General features: G+C 39.1%; 1 protein-coding gene and 1 long non-coding RNA gene across 4 annotated transcripts in view; one reads left to right on the forward strand and one right to left on the reverse strand.

Moving 5' to 3' along the window:
• LOC137840124 (uncharacterized) overlaps positions 1-19,070 on the forward strand; it is a 154,227-nt gene that overhangs the window by 16,284 nt on the left and 118,873 nt on the right. The gene's annotated exons all lie outside the window — the stretch shown is intronic.
• Positions 15,704-19,070, reverse strand: part of edil3a (EGF-like repeats and discoidin I-like domains 3a) — a 47,783-nt gene continuing 44,416 nt past the window's right edge. The window contains exon 9 of the mRNA XM_049763754.2: positions 15,704-18,009. Within this exon, the coding sequence (XP_049619711.1) occupies positions 17,860-18,009 (150 nt within the window). The 3' untranslated portion in view covers positions 15,704-17,859. The remainder of the gene's footprint in view (positions 18,010-19,070) is intronic.

Consider the following 19,070-nt stretch of genomic DNA (forward strand, 5'->3'; position numbering starts at 1 on the left):
TGATAAGAAATATCGACGTACTTTGGATTCTTTTTGCATGGCATTCAAAGTTTTGATTGATCATAAGTATACTGAGAATTTACTAACACAGTGAGTAAAATCACAGCAGCAAGGGAGAAGCAGTTTAATTGCCTTACAACATTAACAAGGTGTTATGTGATTTCAAGCCAAGCACCATTTACCTCCTCTGGCTAATAACTCCTTATTTTTGTGGATTCTTGGAAATATAAACCGATTTCTTCGATACACTCATTTTTATACACGGCGTAATGTGTTTTGGTTGACTGCAGATAAAAAACAACAGGAATGCAAATAACTTTGAGGAATGAGCAACTGACATTAAAGGTTTTGGCTTTCATCTTATTGTGGAAGCATCTGGATGTTTTGTTATGATCATAAAATAAATTAAATTAAATTAAATTAAATTAATAAATATATATATATATATATATATATATATATATATATATATATATATATATATATATATATGTATATATATATATATATATATATATATATATATGTATGTATGCTTGCTCTTCAGTGCACATACTACAGCTCCAACAAGAAGAAGAAAAAAAAAGGCAGAGCAAATGAGAATCAGCTTCCAAAGTGTGTGTTCGACATGTTACCTAGCAAATGTTAGCCCGAGGAAGCGACTTAGTCTGGTTAATTGGATGCAAACTTCAAAACAAATGCAGAGTTCAAAAAGAAACCCTTCACTGCTTTCCCCTTGGGCTTATAATGACATACTGATTCGACTCCCCACCAAAAAGCTTTCTCTCCTCATTCAATTTGGCTCTTCCTTTTCAGTCATTAAAATGAATGTAATGACAAAAGAACATCAATAATTCTTTCTTCCTCTAAAATTGTCACATATAAAGTCAAGGCAACAAAGTCAAAGCGAGTACTTCGGAAAACATTCGAAAAGGTTACAAGGTTGTTTCTCAACATGACAATGAAAAACAGCTTGAATAGGAACGCTTCATAGTACACCATGGAAACTTTTTTTTTTTTTTTTATAAAAAGGAAAGCGTGTGCTGTAGACTTCTGACAAATGAGGGACATTGAGAGGAATCCAGGTGACATTTTGTGGCTTGCTGCCTGTTTTCTGTACTCCCTGGGGAGTAATTTCACACTCTTGAGAGGCTCCTGCACACATTTTTCAAAAAGCAACGAGGACTGCGCCGGAAAGGATGAGCGCATTTGATTTCCCATGTGTGTGCCTGGTGATAGGTATGCTTTGTGAAAGTTTTGCGCACTAGAATTCTCGGGGTTTTGTGAAAACGTCTTTCACAAAGGTGACTGGGAGAACATCTGGCGCCTTTGATAAAAAAAAAAAAAAAAACATCACCTATTGTTTGTTTGTGTTTCTCCCACATCTCCCGCCAGATGGGACGGAGATGGAATACGCACCAGGTGCAACCAAAGGCTCAAACATTAAGGTGACAAGGAGGTTATCTGTTTTTTGCAAGGATATATTTCCAGCAGTGGTTCTCAAAACACCAAAATACCACCTAAAAAATCACTTATCTCTCCGAGCATCGCTGTCATTAAAACAAAAGGGAGCTTTCCTGAAACAATAGCGGAATAGCCATCCATCGTTTGCCATAAGCAATCAAAATCAGAGCGAAGAAACATCAACGTTGGCTTGATTGGTCAACAATGAAGTTGAAATGCACATTTATCTGGAATTGAACTCATTCACCGCCAACCCGGTTCATATCTTTGACGTCTATACGCGTCAATGGCACTGAATGAGTTAAGTGATTGTGGATTCGCAAAAATGAAACAATGTAGTGACACAACATTAAGTCAACCTAGCAACTGTGGCTAATGTCATCTGGTTTTGGGTTTTAATGCTAGCTTAGTCTTTCGTTGATTCTGGAGATGCGTTTGTTGCGACATACCACTACGGGGAGTTCACTCACTTGGCGAATCTCCGTTGTCTAATCTACATTTTTGTTTCCCTTTACGGACAGATAGATCGAAACGCGCTCGTTGTTTTCCCACTCCTCATATAGGACTCAAAGCAATAACAAAAAGTTTCTTTCATCGGAGACGGGCAAAATAGTCCGTTCTGCAGAGATCTATAGACGTTTTTTATTTAACACAACCATGTGGACAAGAGATGAAAGTAAAAAGGAAGAGAAAACACATTTTATGTGCTTATTTTGTGCTTGTCAAATATACATACAGTACCACAGGGCTTCCAACTTCAAAGCTATTTCAATATATAATCCAACATAAACTATTTTTGCTGACCATAGCAGAACTGTATTGTAAAATTTCTAAAAAATACAACCTCAAAGCCTCAGTGGATCTATGAGGTCTGAGTTGAGACGCCGCAGAGAATGAGCTGGACTTGGAATCTTTTTTTTTTTTATGTAGTAAGCTCCTCTCCACTTGCACTAAAGTTTTCACTCCAACACCCTTGACAATTTATTTCTGTAAGTGAGAGCGAGCACAAACGCCAGCTGGAGGACGTGAGGAGACTTCACTGAATGAACCCATTATGCTCATTCGGGGTCAAAGGTCCAGCAGAAATGTTTCAGATTTGCATCCTGTATTAAAGTAGAATCAACCACTCAATGCAAAATCACTATTGCAACAATAATTATCATCACGTGCAGCGTTTGACACCTCACTCGGGAACGCCGGCATTGCCCGGATATGACTTTTTTTTTTTTTTTTTTTGTGAAAGGGCAAAGGTGCTCCGTATTATTCTGGGAAGGCGAGCAGGCTTTGTTCAATATTGACGCTCTCTGTGTAATTATATACATTCTTCCTGCTGGGAAACCTGACAATGCATAGGCAACAAATAAACCCTTCATTGCGTTGTTGAACAAACCTCGATGAAAAGGCTTACTTTACCGTAATACCTTTTTACTCGGCTGCTATTATAATTTTGCAAACGCGATTTATAGAGGTCCAAATCGACAAACAATAATAATATAGAATGAGGGTGTCTAATAATTGCTTCTTAGCATCTGGCTGTTGACTACAGTATTAGTCTCTATGACGGTTTCCATAATACTCAGATTTTGGTGTAATTCCACAGTTGACCACTAGATAGCAGTATATTATTTAAGCAACGGCTGTAGATTAATTTTTTATCTCACATACATCTTAGATGGATTATTGCTGATTTATATCATGAGATGATAAATTAACTTAGAAACTTTTTTTTTTTTAAATTGGAAATTTGCTCAACCGATGAGTGACCAGCAGTACTTAATCTTTATTTGTAAACAAGTAGCTACCTGTGCCCGTTAAGTAGTTGTGTTTTACGAGCTGAGTACACACTGTGCAATGTAGGACAATATTTGTTTGGAGTGTTTTACATACCACATACAAAGAGATACCTCTCGGCAATAAAGCCAAGATGCCAGGAAAGTGTTAGCAGAAGCCAATCCCTACGTACGAGCTAAATTCCATTCTTGCGTGTGCATGCGGATGATACGCAGACACATTTTCCACCCTCGCCACTAGCTAGCATCTGTTTGCGCGTTTCAACAGAGCAGTGACAGTAAAAGGAAATCACAGACATCCTGTCGCTTATAGGCCACACACGCCAGCAGAACTCAAACAGCTGTGTCAATGCCCCCTCCCAGCAACAACAAGCCAAATAATGGCCAAATATTCCAACACAATCTTTACTTGTGTGGCTACCATTTACAAATCATTCCAGTTTGTCTAAAGACAAATATAATTGACAAACTTTTATGAATAGAATCAAAGTCAAAGTCTGCTTTATTGTCAATTTCTTCACATGCCAAGACGCCAAAAGAAATCGAAATTACGTTCCCACGGTGACAAGACAAAGCACACTATATCCATACAAGTAAACAACACAAAAAAATAAAAACAAGAAGGTACAAACAATGAATAAATAAGAGTGATGAATAAATAAATAACACAATAAATAAGAGACTAGAATAGATCTTTATTGTCATTGTCACACATGTACAACGAAATTTAAAAAGTGCCAACCGATCAGGGCAAAAATAAATAAATAAATAAATAAAAAGATAAAAAATACAAGCTAAAAACATACACAAACATAATCATTTATGCTTAGATTGTTTGAAATTTCATTCGAGGGCGTGACAGAAAACATCCTCAATTATGCAACGTATCTTTTTAGCAGCAGCTTGGGACTTCCCTGCTCAGTACGAGCTTTATTGAGCTGTGATTGGCTGTTCACATTGACCTGAGCACATCATCAATCACTGCCGCCTCCCCAGGTGCCCCCCCACCTCTATATTCGTCGTGATGTATATTGCCGAGGGATATCGTTCATCTCTGCGGGGGCTGGAAACTGGGGGGACCACCTCACAGTCTGGCACGGAGATGAAGGGAACACACCATTTAAGCCTTTATGTGCTATGATGCATTCAAGGCCACGTTGTTATCCATCCATGAATTGATGCATTCCTCGGGAGGGGGTCGGGGCGATAGACAGTGATAGAACATATACATTCAGCTCCATTAGCAAACATGCAACTAAGAGATGCTACCCGTAGTGGCGCCCTTTTGTCTTTGCTATGAAGTAGATAAGTAGAATGGAGTGCCCCGAGTTGAGTTCAAGTGCATCTATTAAGGGAAGCAAAACATACATATATATTCTCCGCTGCTGATACTGTCAGTGGTGGGGAACAACAAAAGTACAAATACTCAGTTCCTGCTGTACTTGATAGATGTGTAGGACCTTTTTTTCCATTTCAGCTTTTAAATTGTATCGGGACTTTTGTATCTTTTTGCAAATAGTGTGAATGATGACACTTCAGACGCTGTATTTATTTTGTTTATTTTCATTAATCACCAAAGTACTGACTTGGAACTTTTCCACACACGTTTCTCTACTGAGCAAGACTTTTACCATCTCTGTATTGTGGAATTGCGTAATTATATAGAGGCAAACAACCGATATTATTTTGAGTGATATCAGATTAAATAACATATTTGTGACGTCTTGAAAGGGTTTTATTTAACACATCATCAGCATTGAATGCTGCAGCTTCCAAAGAAAGGTTCAGTAAATGAAGTTAAGTGCAGGGTGAGGTATTGACCGCTAGATGGCACCATTGGACACTTGACTCCCCACTTAAATATCTTCAGGTTTGGCATACAGGGTGTAGTCAGACCCATCTATAAAAGAGTCATTCCAAAACACGAAAATAAAAACCACCACATGAATGGTGTCCCTTGATAAGATGAATGTAATTTTCTCAAAATCTACAAGCAATGCTAATTTTACATGGACATACAGTACATGAATGCTTGCTCGCCACTATTTTCTTTTGACTTGTGTTGTCTCTCTCCGACTGCTCATCCGCATTGAGAGAAGCCAGATGAGCTGGCACGGGTTTCTAGTTAGGAAGCCTCCTGGATGCTTCCCTGCTGATGTGTTCCGGGAGATGTCCCACTGGGAGGAGGCTGGACTGGAAATGCCTCAGGATGAACAGATAGATGGATGGACGGGTGGACTGATAGATGGACAGACAGGAATGGGAGTGACATACCGTCATTTCTGGATTAAAAGCCGCACCTGAATATAAGCCGCAGCAGCTAAAATTCGGGAAAAAAGTTTTGTTCATATATAACCCGCACTGGAGTATAAACCGCAGGGTTCAAAGGTTGCGCAACAAGTAGCGGCTTATAGTCCGGAAAATACGATGGTGAAGTAAATGCATTGGGGCCACATCGTGTATTTGAACAACTTTCCAAACACTTGTGTGTTCTCTTCTCTGTTGGAATGTGTTAAAAAAAAATTCCCGCCTAACCCCTTCAACTCTCTGTTTGCCAAGGAAGGAATGAAGTGGTATTGAAGAACGTTCTTAAAGCACCTCCACGAGCTCCTTCTCGTACCCCAGCCTGCATTATTGAACATTCTGCAGCATATCCAGGAGCAAAGACACCAGGTCAATGTGAGAGAATCCGATCAGGTGTAGTGGACATGTTCTATTTAAATCAAGGTCAAACCTGTCCTCAGACAAGCACAGAAGCTCGTGGGGAACCAAGCGTTTGGGAATGCTCTTTGGGTAAAGCCAGGTTAATATTATTGACACGATAGTGATTTCGAGAATAATTGCACTGCAAATTGTTATACAGTTAACAGGAACGTCAAGTGAGGTTACGATTCACTGACACATCCAAGCATCCCTCTGCGGAGAACCGAAAAAGGCATTTACTAAACATCAGGAAGCATAAAACTGTTGGAGTTGACAGCCAACCTCTGATTGAACGGATCAATAAAATCACTCTAAGGCCCAATTCAACAAAGCCGTAAGGAATCAAAACAATAATGCAGCTTTAAAAATGTGTCTTTAAAATGCCAAAAAGATGACATCATTGAAGCAGAATGATATCATAGGGAGGGGACGCTGCAGCAGCTTGACAGCGTGATTTTGCTATTTCTGGCCATACTAAGAGAATAACCAAGCAGCTTGTTTCACATGACCTGAGGTGTCCTGCTGCTTAATCGCTTAGAGGCATGTCAAGTATGCCACGGGGAAAAAAAAAAGATTCCCTATTAAAATAAATTCTTGATTTCTTTGCGGATTGGTGAAATGTGACAAAATAGACAAGCACCCAACAAACTGCTGAGTTGTTTACATTTTTTTTTTTTTTACAGATAATCAGCCTCACTCTTAAGGTCTCATAGTACAAACTGTATCATCATTATCTTGCACTCAGGTTGTCTTGGAAACTTCAGCTGCAGAAAGAAAAATCCACAATGCCTTCTGTGGGAATTAAAGGAAATACATTTGGCTGAACAAGAAAGTATTTACCTATGAGTCATTATCCAATTATTGTCACAGTTGACTGCACTGGAAGATGAGTGATTTAATGGGATGCATTTGGGGGACACTGAGCCGGAAAGTGGTGGTGATGAGTGGAAGAAAAAAAAAATGGCCGCTATCTATCTATCTATCTATCTATCTATCTATCTATCTATCTATCTATCTATCTATCTATCTATCTATCTATCTATCTATCTATCTATCTATCTATCTATCTATCTATCTATCTATCTATCTAAGTTTTAGATAGTTAGCTATCTAGCTAGATCCAATGAACGAAGGTACCGTATTTTCCAGACTATAAGCCGCCGCTTTTTGCACAAGCTTTGAACCCTGCGACTTATAGTCTAGTGCGACTTGTCTATGAATTTCTTAGGACTTTTATGATATTGTCTGATTTGTGCATATTCTCTTATATATGGAAATGAAACATCAAAACACCTGCGGCTTATAGTCCAGTGCGGTTTATATATGAACGAAACAGGATTTCCCCCGATATTTAGTTGGTATGGTTTATATTCCGGTGTGGCTTATAGTCCAGAAATTACGGTAATTGAATTTGTGAAGCAAAAACCTATTGTTTTTATGTTCATGAGAGTTTGTGCGTTGGTGTTTCAGTCATGTGTGAAGACTGAGTATCAAGTCTATTGAAAAAGAAAATAAACATAGGTAAAATAAACACAGCATCACTCCAAAGTATCATATGCATGTGAAATAAGTGGATTGAAAATTTCACTGGGCCAGATGCTGAGCGTTGCAATAAGATTCGTTCTTCAGAGGCTCATTTGTTGACAAACACAATTCATGCCTGGAGGCTGTGAGATTTTACCAATTATCCATGTGTGCCATTGAGCATCCCCGCTCGAGCTGCATATAATAACGCATGTGTTTGGCTCCACGGCACCCACTGGAAAGGCCATTCAGACCGTTCAGCCAGCTCAGAAGCTGGCGGGGAACCTATCATCTAAATCAGTGTGTGCCTAATAAAGCAGCAATTGCAAAGGCATTAAAGCATTTTTTTTTTCGATGTTTGTTTCCACAAAAGGACGATAACAAAATGTGTTTACGTTCTGTTAGTTCAGAGATTGTCAAAGCGTTAGCACAGGCTGAAAGCTAACATGAATTCGCTATTTGGAATTTAGACGAGTCGTCACGCTATTGTGTCAAATTGTGAGGTCTTAAATTGTTTGACTATCCAGTTTGGATGAGAAGTCCTCTGAAGGTCAGAAGACTCTCTGGCGCAGAGTTGGCTGCTCAGACAGAGCGCCGGTGACAGCCATGCATTATGTAGAAGACGGGAAGGGACCACTGAATGTAACATTAAGACATTTACACGCGAGAAAAGAGAGGCTTGCTTGACTTTGAAAATATTACACTGACATGGACATGAAAAGAGAAGAGTGAACCCCAAGCTTGCGGCGCTCAGACACGTGAGGACTGAGTGGGCGGGGCTTGCAGTCAGAACCTGATCATTTACATGCCTGCCCAAAGATGAATGGGCGGGGATGACCCCTAACCTCCCCACCTTTTGCACGCTTGGAAAATGAAGAATATTCCATTTTCGTCTTTCGGAAAGTTTTGAGTTGTCTTTGCAGTGTTTCGCAGGAAGATAAAGGCGTAATTTCCTTTGCAAAGACAATTTTTTTTTTTATCAGTGTCAAGAGAAGCCAGGAATACTCTGTAGAAAATGGCCGTTATTTATTTTTCTCTGAAAAGACCACGATGTGTCAAACACACGGCACAAGTACCAATGGACCAGGCTTGCTTGTGTTTATTGATGATGTGACGCTTGATAAAAGTAGCAAAAGAAATTGTGAGCTGTATAGGAATGTAAAAAAAAAAAAGATAACTGATAGGATGGAACTTTTTGTGCAGATAGGAAACGACCTGAAGCTTTTTTTTATATTATGAAAGCAAGAGAGGAACTTTGGAGGGCTAATGAAAAGGAATATTTTAATGGCTAAGTCAGTGGCCTGCTTTGACCTCAATAGCGCAGCAGCTTTCTAACTTTTTACAAGTGCCATTTTAAAAATACACTTAGCTCTCCAAGTACCATAATGACCAACATTATAATACGGCCAAAGTGTTCATCAAAAATAACAAAGCTTTTATTCCTTATTATTTTCCCCTTGATACAACTGAATTGTACATGAAAAAAGAAGTTGTGGGATAAAAGTTTAAAAATGCCAACTGGCAAGCTTTATTCTATTTATTCAGTTAAAAAATAAATAATAATCTCGTCATATTCTTACATATTGTTGGATTACTACTTTTGAAATCAAGGATAATAGTTTGTTCCGTAATTGAAAGTGTAAAAATATTTGATTACAAAAACACTCGGCAAGCGAGCCCAACGGGTAGTGATGCATTTAAAGACATTCGGAAATGTCAAACACTCAGCACAACATGATGTTTTCGCTGTTGCCCCTCCAACAATAACAATAACGTAAGCCAGTTCATTACAGCAAAATAAATTAAACTCATACCACAAGGCGCTACTGTAAGTCCACAGTGGAAACTTACCACCCACCATAAGCTGCAACCCCCTCAGCCTTTGCTGCACTATAATGGCGCCTCTGCAATTAAAAAAAAAAAAAAAAACTCAGACGGCAAGTGTTGACGTTTTAAAGAACGGGCTTATATAATGTATTCGCAAGCAGTTGCCGAAGATCCCCCCTCCGAGAACTCCTCGCTAGCAGGGTCACATCTGTCCTCCATTGTGTGTGGGAGAGACGCCTGGAGTCAAGCGCATTCATCATCTTCCAAGTTGTTGATGATATTTTTTATTAACTGTGAAAGATTAATGCTTCAGATTAGGTCACTGCAGGAAGTGGCATCTCGTTCACTCTTCACGGTTGGTTTTACTGGAATAATGGTGCTATATTTTAATTTGCTGTAAAACCCAGATATTAGATCAGCCAAATGTCGTTTGGGCTGATTACTCCCGGCGGTAGAAGTAGCGCCATGTTTTTTTGCGTTTTATTTTTGGTTTTTGAAAAACATTTCAATCCAAAAATTACATTTGACTAAGGGGATGTAAAATATTTCAGCGGAGAATCCTCGGAAGCTGGTGGCTAGGGTGTAAAGACTGTAAAGAGACGGCTTCTAAGAGTAATAAAAAAATGGAGAATATTAACTCGGGCGTACGCGCAAATATACGACACGCAAGGCGATGTACTCCGCAAGCTTCAAAAGGTTCTGACATCTGGAAGTGTGCCTCTCGATTAGTCTTTCTTGCCAGTTCTTAATCTTTATCCGTCCGTCTCTTATCTCTGGCGTCAGTTGAGGTGAATTGGTGGCCTTCACCCCCCCCCCCCCCCCAACCCCCCCCCCCCCCCCCCCCCCCCCCCCCCCCCCCCCCCCCCCGCCCACCACTCGTCTTTTCCGCATAACTCGGCCATTTCTCCTCATTACTGCTTCAAAAGACGACGTGGCTTGGCATGATAATGCGGCGGAGCGCTTTTGGCTTGTTAACGCTCTTCGCTTGGTTTTGTGCTCTATGACTGATGTGCGTTCTCCATTTGGCCGCCCACGCTGATTTGGCGCCTCCTGTTAAATTCGTAAAACGCCATATTGAGAATGGATGTTTTATCGCATTTGCGTGGGAAACTCAATGGATACAATTTACATATACATGCCGTACACTTTGTTCCACACTCCCCAAATCCCACAATGCACCGTTTTCAAGTTTTACAATCGATTTTTATTCGTTGTTTCGGTGAATTTCGGTTAGTTGTTTCAGATAAAACAAATTATAGCAATACATGGTATGCTTCTGGCAGATTGCTCTCAAGGATGCACGCTATTTTTTTTCCCCGCTTCTAGCCAACTGGGATGCCACATGTTGAAAGTTGCCTCCAGCTTTTTCGTAAATTCGGATGGTTCTACACAATCTCACTGTCATTTGAATGGCAACAGAAAATCCCAGGCCCAAAACAAGATGTAAATAAATGTGTGGAGGAATAAATGCGAGCAAAATGGAAAGACAGCACACACAAAAAAAGTGGATATTTTCTGTTTTGTTTCATATCCTTTTCAATTCCAATAAGTCATCTTCAAGAAAGGTTCTTGTTGCACGCGTGTGAAGGAAACCAGAGCCTACGAATTCCAGGACAGCGCTCACATGCTGCTATGTGAGCACATGGCGTTTTGACAATTAGCTAACGGCAGCAATTCATCTTGGTAACACCGAGATTGGTTTGCGGAGCTGCTCGCCTCATACAAATATCTCATTAAAAATGAGATTAAGTTCCATGACAACCAGTTTTCATGCTTCATAATAGTTCCTTTCACATCACATATATATTTGTGTCTGTGAACGACGGAAAACGCATATTCCACGCGTGTCCGGTCAGCGGATTAGCACCGCACGTCCGTCAGAACCTAAATGGGGGGGGGTTTGATATGTGCATCTGATTTTCTCCGATTAATTACCATCATTTTTCGCAAATATTAATCAAGTTAGAGAATGAATGCATAAAATCGAGATGAAACTTTGGAGGAGGGAATAAATGATGAGATGTATTGCATGTAGCAGCGGGGCAGCAAAAAGGTTCTCTGTTTGAGCCCTCCAGCATCAAACATAAAACAGTGAGCCATGTGGCTTCATACTGTTTGTATCCACTCAAAGCCCGAAGCTTCATGTATTGAGTGAAATACAAATAACTGTGTCTTTGTAAACATGTCACCCAAGCAAAGGACACTAATAGAATTTTGTCAAACACCGCGGGGAGCGTTTTATTTTTATTTGTTGTAAAAAAAAAAAAACTACAACGAAGAAATCAAGAGATGGGTGTACATAAAAAACGAAATGATTGCTCAAGAATCGCTCAATCGTCATGAAAACGTGGAATAACGTAAGCCGCGAGTCTTATTGTGAGTGGATTGACACTTGCGCACGTAAGGCTCTTTCTCCATCTGTCGAATTATGACACATCATGGAGCGGTTTTATGAGATGGAAGATAATCCCACGTATGTGACCTTGTTTGAGGTGAACACTTGGCATTTTCCATCATGGTTATAATTGAATCATTCCAGGTTTTTAATCAATTCTATTTCTAATCATTCTCAAAGTGCTTGTCACCTTGGCTACTAAATGTCGACTAGGTTGCCTGTTAAAGAATTGACAGGAAACCACTGAGTGTACTCGAAAAAACGATATTGAATGGCAGTTTCATTCGCTCACGTCTTTTGTGAGATAATTATTACTCATTTTATGTTTGTACGATGAATGTCATCAAATCAAGTGGAATTAGCATGAAACATGACAAAGTGAAACAAAATTGTTACAAACAAGAAGATAGAAATCCATCAGCCGCAACACCTCGCCTGTCCAACTACTGGCATCATCATTCCTGTAGATGTTCCAGCCTCAAGCCAACAAAAAATGGTTTTAGTAGGTGGCCTGACCTCAGCAGATGAGAGCCAGCGAGGACAGCTGCGGGGGACAGATGCCATCGTTTCGGGATTTGGAGTGGATTTCCGAATATTATTAGGCTGCACTGTAGTGTAGGCCCCTTTCCGATGATCTGATTCACTCTGCAGGAGTGATTCCCCAATCCGAGTGAACATTCATCTCGAGACTTATCAGTCGTGTGGCATATCTTGGAGATTGTGAGTAGGGCTGAATACTGCGTGGAAAGTCCTCATTAGTGTTGAATGTCAGTGGAACACGCTGAGGTTGGCGGTATCAAAACAATTTCTTTTTCCAACCTGCTCGATATGTCCTTCCTTATCATTTACCTACTTTAACTATCTGGCTTCATTTGTATGTGTTCAACTTCACTTTGCCACTTGGTGATTAGTTTTGATTGGAGAATGGTGAACCTCAGCGACCGAAAAATATGCTAGGCTGTTTTCTCCAGTGTTTGTTTGACTATGGATGCATACCGTAATTTCTGGACTATAAGCTGCACCGGACTATAAGCCTCACCAGCTAAAATTCGGGGATATTTTAGTTTTTTTCCGCAGGGTTCAAAATTTTGGGGTATAAGTCGCGGCTTATAGTCCAGAAATTACGGTATATTATGGTTACTAAGCTATATAAAATTTGTCCTAAAAATGTGATTTAAAAACACACAGCCGAAAAACTGCAAAACAAGAACTTGTTTGCTGACAAGAGTGATAAATATTCATCAAACTTTTTTCTAGAGAGCTCTGGCGGTGCTAGGGGGGGGGCTGCAGGGGGCATTGGCTCCCTGAAATATGCTCGGACCCCCCCAAATGCCAGAATTTACCGTATAGCACCTTTTGCATAGACGAGTTCCCGTTCACCCATGATGACAAAAAATACACAGCTGTACAAGTTCTTCTCAATTTTAGAAAATGTTGCATGTTTATGCAATCATGTAAATATTTCACGGAAATACAGTTAAGTTGAGATAACCAAGGCCACATCGCTTGCTAAGCCCTTGGAGGTATTTCTTACCAGTTGATTGGCAGAAATCCCCACAGAAGTTCCGACTTATCTCGGAGACATCAGGGAAAAGATGGAGTCTAAATTACCTTGCAGAGTATGGACGTGCTGTGCAGTGAAGGTTATTTGAAATAATGCACAAAACCTTCTGATGGTGCCCAAGATGCCCTTGCCTCGTTCTTTTCCCCAACAAGCGTTTTCTTAACGTGTGTTGTGTTTTCTCACCGCATTGGCATTCTGCTGAAGAATAGTCAAGATCACCCGAATAATGAATGAAGAAAAGTCTCTTGTGGCTTTCATGGTAATTTTTGTCCTATTTGAATGCGCGATATGTCTGACAAGTCAACCCAAAATAACATTTGCATTGTTTTCATTAGGTGAGCACAAGGCACAAGATTGGCCCAGTTCTGCCAAAAAAAAAAAAAAAAAAAAACTCTCCCCATAGACGACACAAACAAGATATCACACAAAACTTGCTCGCCCTCAATACTGATTGTGACAAAGCGCCACAAAGGCAAATTTAGTCCATATAATAAATGAGACTAAATTTAGCTCAAACGCCAGCTGGTATTGTGATGTTCTACATTTCAGCCGTAAGATGGATGTTGTCATCCCAGATTTTTTTTTTTAGACGTTTTTAAAGAGCATTATGCTCTGCTTTGTTCCAGACAAGCTTTAAGAAGCATTAAGGAGTATTTAGAAGATGTCTGATTACACTCCCACAGAAACTCAAATATGTGAAAATACCCTGTTTAATGAATTCAGAGATTTGGTTCTAAATGTAGTTGTGGATTTGGTTCTGTTTTTGAAGAAAATGGCTGAAAACATTTGCAAAGACTGAAGATTACATAAGAACTGATGGATAATGTATTTGCCTGTTGACACTTGCGTGGGACACAGCATTTGAGAGCAGAGAGAATGGCTTGATTCATTTTTATTTTTTGGAAGCAGCCTGTCACATTGTTGCACATTTTTAAATAGTGTTTATTCCCTTCCGCTAACCTCGCGGTCTTTTTATGTGGCACATCTGCTGTCTGCGTGAAGTGGGAATCTGCCAATTGTTGCTCTGCAGTGAAACAGCGACCTAGATAGGAAGATCCATAAAAGCTCAGAAGCATCCACAGCCGCATGTACTGTGCGTGGTTGGACCCAAATTAAAAATCATCTTATCTTGGAGCATATTTCAAACTAAATATGGTCGATAAAACTGAAACTCTACACAGCTCGGTTTTGTTTTGGTCCTGTACTCTTGTGATGTCCAAACATTGTTAAGCATTTCAGAAGCACATCTGGCTTTGCCGAGTCGATTCCGTATATCCGCCTGTTCCCTCATCAGTCTTTACGATGCTCTTCTCTCGTTGTTACCCGTGCAGCGCCCGAGGCTCTTGCGAAACCGGTGCCGAATAAGACCGCTGTCTTCCTACCGTACGATCGATTCAATGCCCTGAGAATGAAATGACCAGAATGAATGAGAATATTTACAGGCTTGTTTGCACCGGTCTGCAGCCAGCCAGAAAATAGCAAAATGCACTTCAAGTGGGAGCTTGCAAGCAAATAAGTCTCCTTTCCACGTTGAAAGGATGTGCTAATTTTAGACAGCATGTAATTCTTGAAACCATACAGAGATGGATCACACCTAGGGGGAAACCTAATTAAAATTTGATTAAGGGCCCTTCACACTATCACTTCTAAGTTCATTTGATTTAAATTCGGATTCATTATTTTACCCACTCCGGTCCATTTGGGCAGATGAAGAAACCAGAGATGGGTAATAGAGTAGCCAAAAATAGTACTCTAATAAGAAAACACTTACTTATATGACTCGGGCAAAAGGTATTCCTCGAAATAATTGCTGAAAGGGGGGGGGGCAGTATTTATTCATTCGTTCAATCGTTCGTTCGTTCGTTCATTCATTCATTAATTATGTTTATTTAGTTATTCATCTATTTATGTATTTATTTCATTTTTGTTATTTATTTGCTGAAGTAACTACTTCCATTTTAGTTGTGCAAAAATGTACACTAGACTAAATAATTTATCTGGAGGGCCGGGATATGCGATTTGAATAAGCAGCTTGACATTCTGCGAGAGTATAGAGAGTAAACATGAAGCTGCTGCCTGGAGCCAGTAAGCTTAGATCATCAGACCTGCAGTGACTTCCCCAGAGCTGCAGCCGCTTGCCTGCAGCCTTGCCAAGTTGAGGTGAAATTTCCTCTAAAAAAATTTTGGGGGAACATATGCATGCAACTGTATTTTTATTTTATTTTCCAACTAGTAAATAGTTTTAGTGAGCTTGATGGGAGTGTTGTGACTTTACCAAGATGAGCCTCACCATCTGTTGGAAGACCTTTTTTGCTTATTTGCAAGATTTGAGCCAAACAGTTGTTCATCTACTCTAAGCATTAAAAAGTACTCCAGAAATTTTTGGACAATTAAAAAGTTTAGATGGTGATTGGAAGAAAACGCAACCACACAACCTTCACAGATATGGTTTTATTTGTCAAACTGAACTGATTTTTGGAGTTGAAGCAACTTTTTTTTTCTTTTTTTTAACTGTACACAACATCTGGTGTCCCTCAACTGGCTTGAACCTAACCAGCGTTCTCCTTAATTACATTTTCTAGAAGGACACCCAGGTTGAGCAGATCAAATGACATAGACATAGAAAGACAAGATGAGTTTCTCTTCATTTTCTCCCACTTGTACACCACACAAGACAATCATTAGTGAGTGCAAAGTAAAACCTGTGTGAGATGCATCAACTCAATGTCGCCGTGAATATCGTTGTACTATACACTCCTCATGCAAATCTGCTCACGGGCGACAAGGATGGAAAGGCTGGATGAAAAGATTTGGCAGGAAACACATTTTCTTCAAAATAAAATAGTCATTATTTGACCGGTCCATGAAGAATGCTATTTATGTGTAAATATTGTATTTATACACAATAACAGTTCATACAGCTAAAGATGTCTGAGTAGATATTATTACTATTATTTTTATTATTATTTGCTGTGCTTGTTCTTGTTTGGACAAAGACTTTATTTTTGCATGGCAAAATTTGAATGCTAAGTGAATGAAACAACTGGTTGGAACATTTAATTAAATCATTTACTTTCTCGTAATACATATTCATTTCCCATTTCAGGCTCTAGTGCAATCTAAGATTGGATATGATGCGTTTGGACAAGATAAAATAAGCAAATCAATTCCTTAAAGTTCATCAGTCATGTGACACAAGAGAGCTCTTTCACTTCCTCGAAACGTTTTGAACAAATATTAATTGGAGGCCATTATAAAGAACATCCAATTAGTCCGACGCCATTAACACCATTTTGCATTCTGAACGTGATCGTTGTAAAGATATTTTAATCGCTTCTCAATTCCACAACACACTACCTACTAATGCACTGCTAGTGCACATTGGAAATATTGTGACAAATCTAACGAGAACCACAAAATACTTCACTTTGAGATCGTAATTGCATTGCCGTTTGAGAGGAAGTATCTCATTCGGATTAAGACGTAATCCTTATTGAGTTTGAAGAGTGTATTGTGATCTGTTACCATGGTTATTGCAAGTGTGTGAGATCGTTGCTAGTGTTGCTGTATAAATCATCGGGCAGCTCGCCTTTACAAAAAAAAAGAGATAATCAAAGTCAATGGTTCGCTAATGGACTTAACGCGTACTCACTAACCATTGTGGTTAAATAATAAATCACAGATAATGTATGTGGCTTTTATGAGTGGCATACAGTATATCCTGAGCTTTTTAATAAATTCAGCTTACATATCGACACGACACACTGATTTATAAAAACAACAAAACAAAAAATCTTTTGAATAAATACAAAACGCACACAAATCTTTGAAAGAATGAATACATAAGAACGTTGTCGACATTTGTGTCAATGCTGAAATACAAACGGATGAATCGTCAGGAGTATTTATCGACTTCACAAAGTTTTTTTTGTTTGTTTCAGAACAATTTGTAAATGTACGGAAAATAAAATTCCCTAAATTAAAGTCAGTTTTTGACTGATTTGTCGTATTAAGCAGTCCTTTTATTCACGCACCATGCAATTTCCTAGTCTTTTACATATAATACAAGAGCATTAAATAGTGTTTTTTTTTTTATGCAGTAATGCGAGTGCGCATTTAGGTGAAAGCTTGGCCTGACAAATTTAAAGAAAGAATATATTTGACAATATGATGTGTGTTTGCGTGTGTGTGTGTGTGTTTGGGTGCCAATGCAACATGGCTGACACATACTTTGTTTAAAAAGTGACTCTGTACAATAGTTTGTATGGCAAATCCACAGTGAGACCCCCCACCCTCCTCCCTCCCAAAACCCCGACCCAAACATGTATCTTACAGTTCTCAGGAACAATAAAAAGGCAAGAATCACGCTGTAAGGAAAATTAAATTGACATAAAAAAAGAACGGAGCATTAAATTATTGTACAAATAATAGTTAAAAAATGGTGACCCTTCACAAATTCTTTAAAAAAAAAAAACTACTGTAAATTAATTTCTTCTTTTTTGTTTTTACAAGTTGCACAGTTTATTTTTCCACTACTAATTGGCATACGCCGGTATACCGTTAAGACGGGAGAAATGTTGAACCCGTGGACGTCACTCTTCCACGGTGCAGCCGAGTACCTCCGCACGCAAAGTGATCCTTCCGTACCACGACCACGGAAGGATACGGATGAAGCGAGCGTAGATGGGTGGATCGATCACGTTCTTTCTGTGCGTGTCGTTGTCGAAGTTGCCCTGAAAGACCTGCAAACACGGAAACAAGAACATGAGCGAGTCAAACAAAAGAGGAGTTGCACACTTACTTTTTGCAAAACTATTTAAAATGTAAAAAGTGACATTTAAAAGAAGAAACAGAGCACCACACTTCATTTTAATTCGTAAACTTTCTGCCCTAACATTTGCCATAGTGAATTTTAAATCAGCTTGTTATTATGCCTCAAAAATTGTAGCACTCACCTTCTGTTTTTTTTTTAATTTTCTTAACTATTCGCAGAAATGAAAAATATTTCAAAAGTTCCATTCCTCTAATGTTGGCTTGGCACTGCAAAATATAATCAACATAACACTTTGTGCTGCATGCTGATAGCAATTGTCGCTCGCTCACATGTACCTGGCATTGCAGCCCCTGAATCACCCAGGCAACTAATGGAAGCTAAATTAAGTCTGATAATTAATTTATGAATCACTTTGCTAGCAATAAACATTGAAACAACAGTGTGGGGCCCAACTAATATTTACAAACAGGCAGGATGCAGCATTGCATTGGTAAGTGCTTAATTGACAGTAGACTGAAATTTATTAAGAGGAAATGAATCTACGGGGGTAGCTTCATTGAAGGATATGATCATTCCAATTAAAAAGCCATGATTATGCCCGTTTAATTGGAACGCAATGGGATTCACTGTTGTGCAAAATGGAAAAGAGCAGTGGGCCAAATCCAAACAAATGATGAACGATGGGACATTTTTAGGCTCATTTTCATATTTTTTTTTCTTTATTCAATTCTGAAGATTGATATTATGGGGGTATCGTTTAAACGGATGATCATAGACAACGCACAGGCTTGGAAAATATGTGTTCATTTTTAAAATGACTTTTGACCTAAAATAACTTTAAAATTTGAGTATTTTCTAAGACTAATTTGGATTCTGTCAAATATGGCCCTGCAATATTATAATTTTATAATGATCTCAAATTAATTCTCCAAACATTATCTGCAGATTATAAAATGTATCAGTTAATTAAACTCTGTGTTTATTGTAAATGAAGTAGTGACTTACTGTAAATGTACGAATGAAAGCTCC

Source organism: Syngnathus scovelli, chromosome 3 (genome assembly GCF_024217435.2).
Source record: "Syngnathus scovelli strain Florida chromosome 3, RoL_Ssco_1.2, whole genome shotgun sequence".
NCBI classification, from domain to species: Eukaryota; Metazoa; Chordata; class Actinopteri; order Syngnathiformes; family Syngnathidae; genus Syngnathus; species Syngnathus scovelli.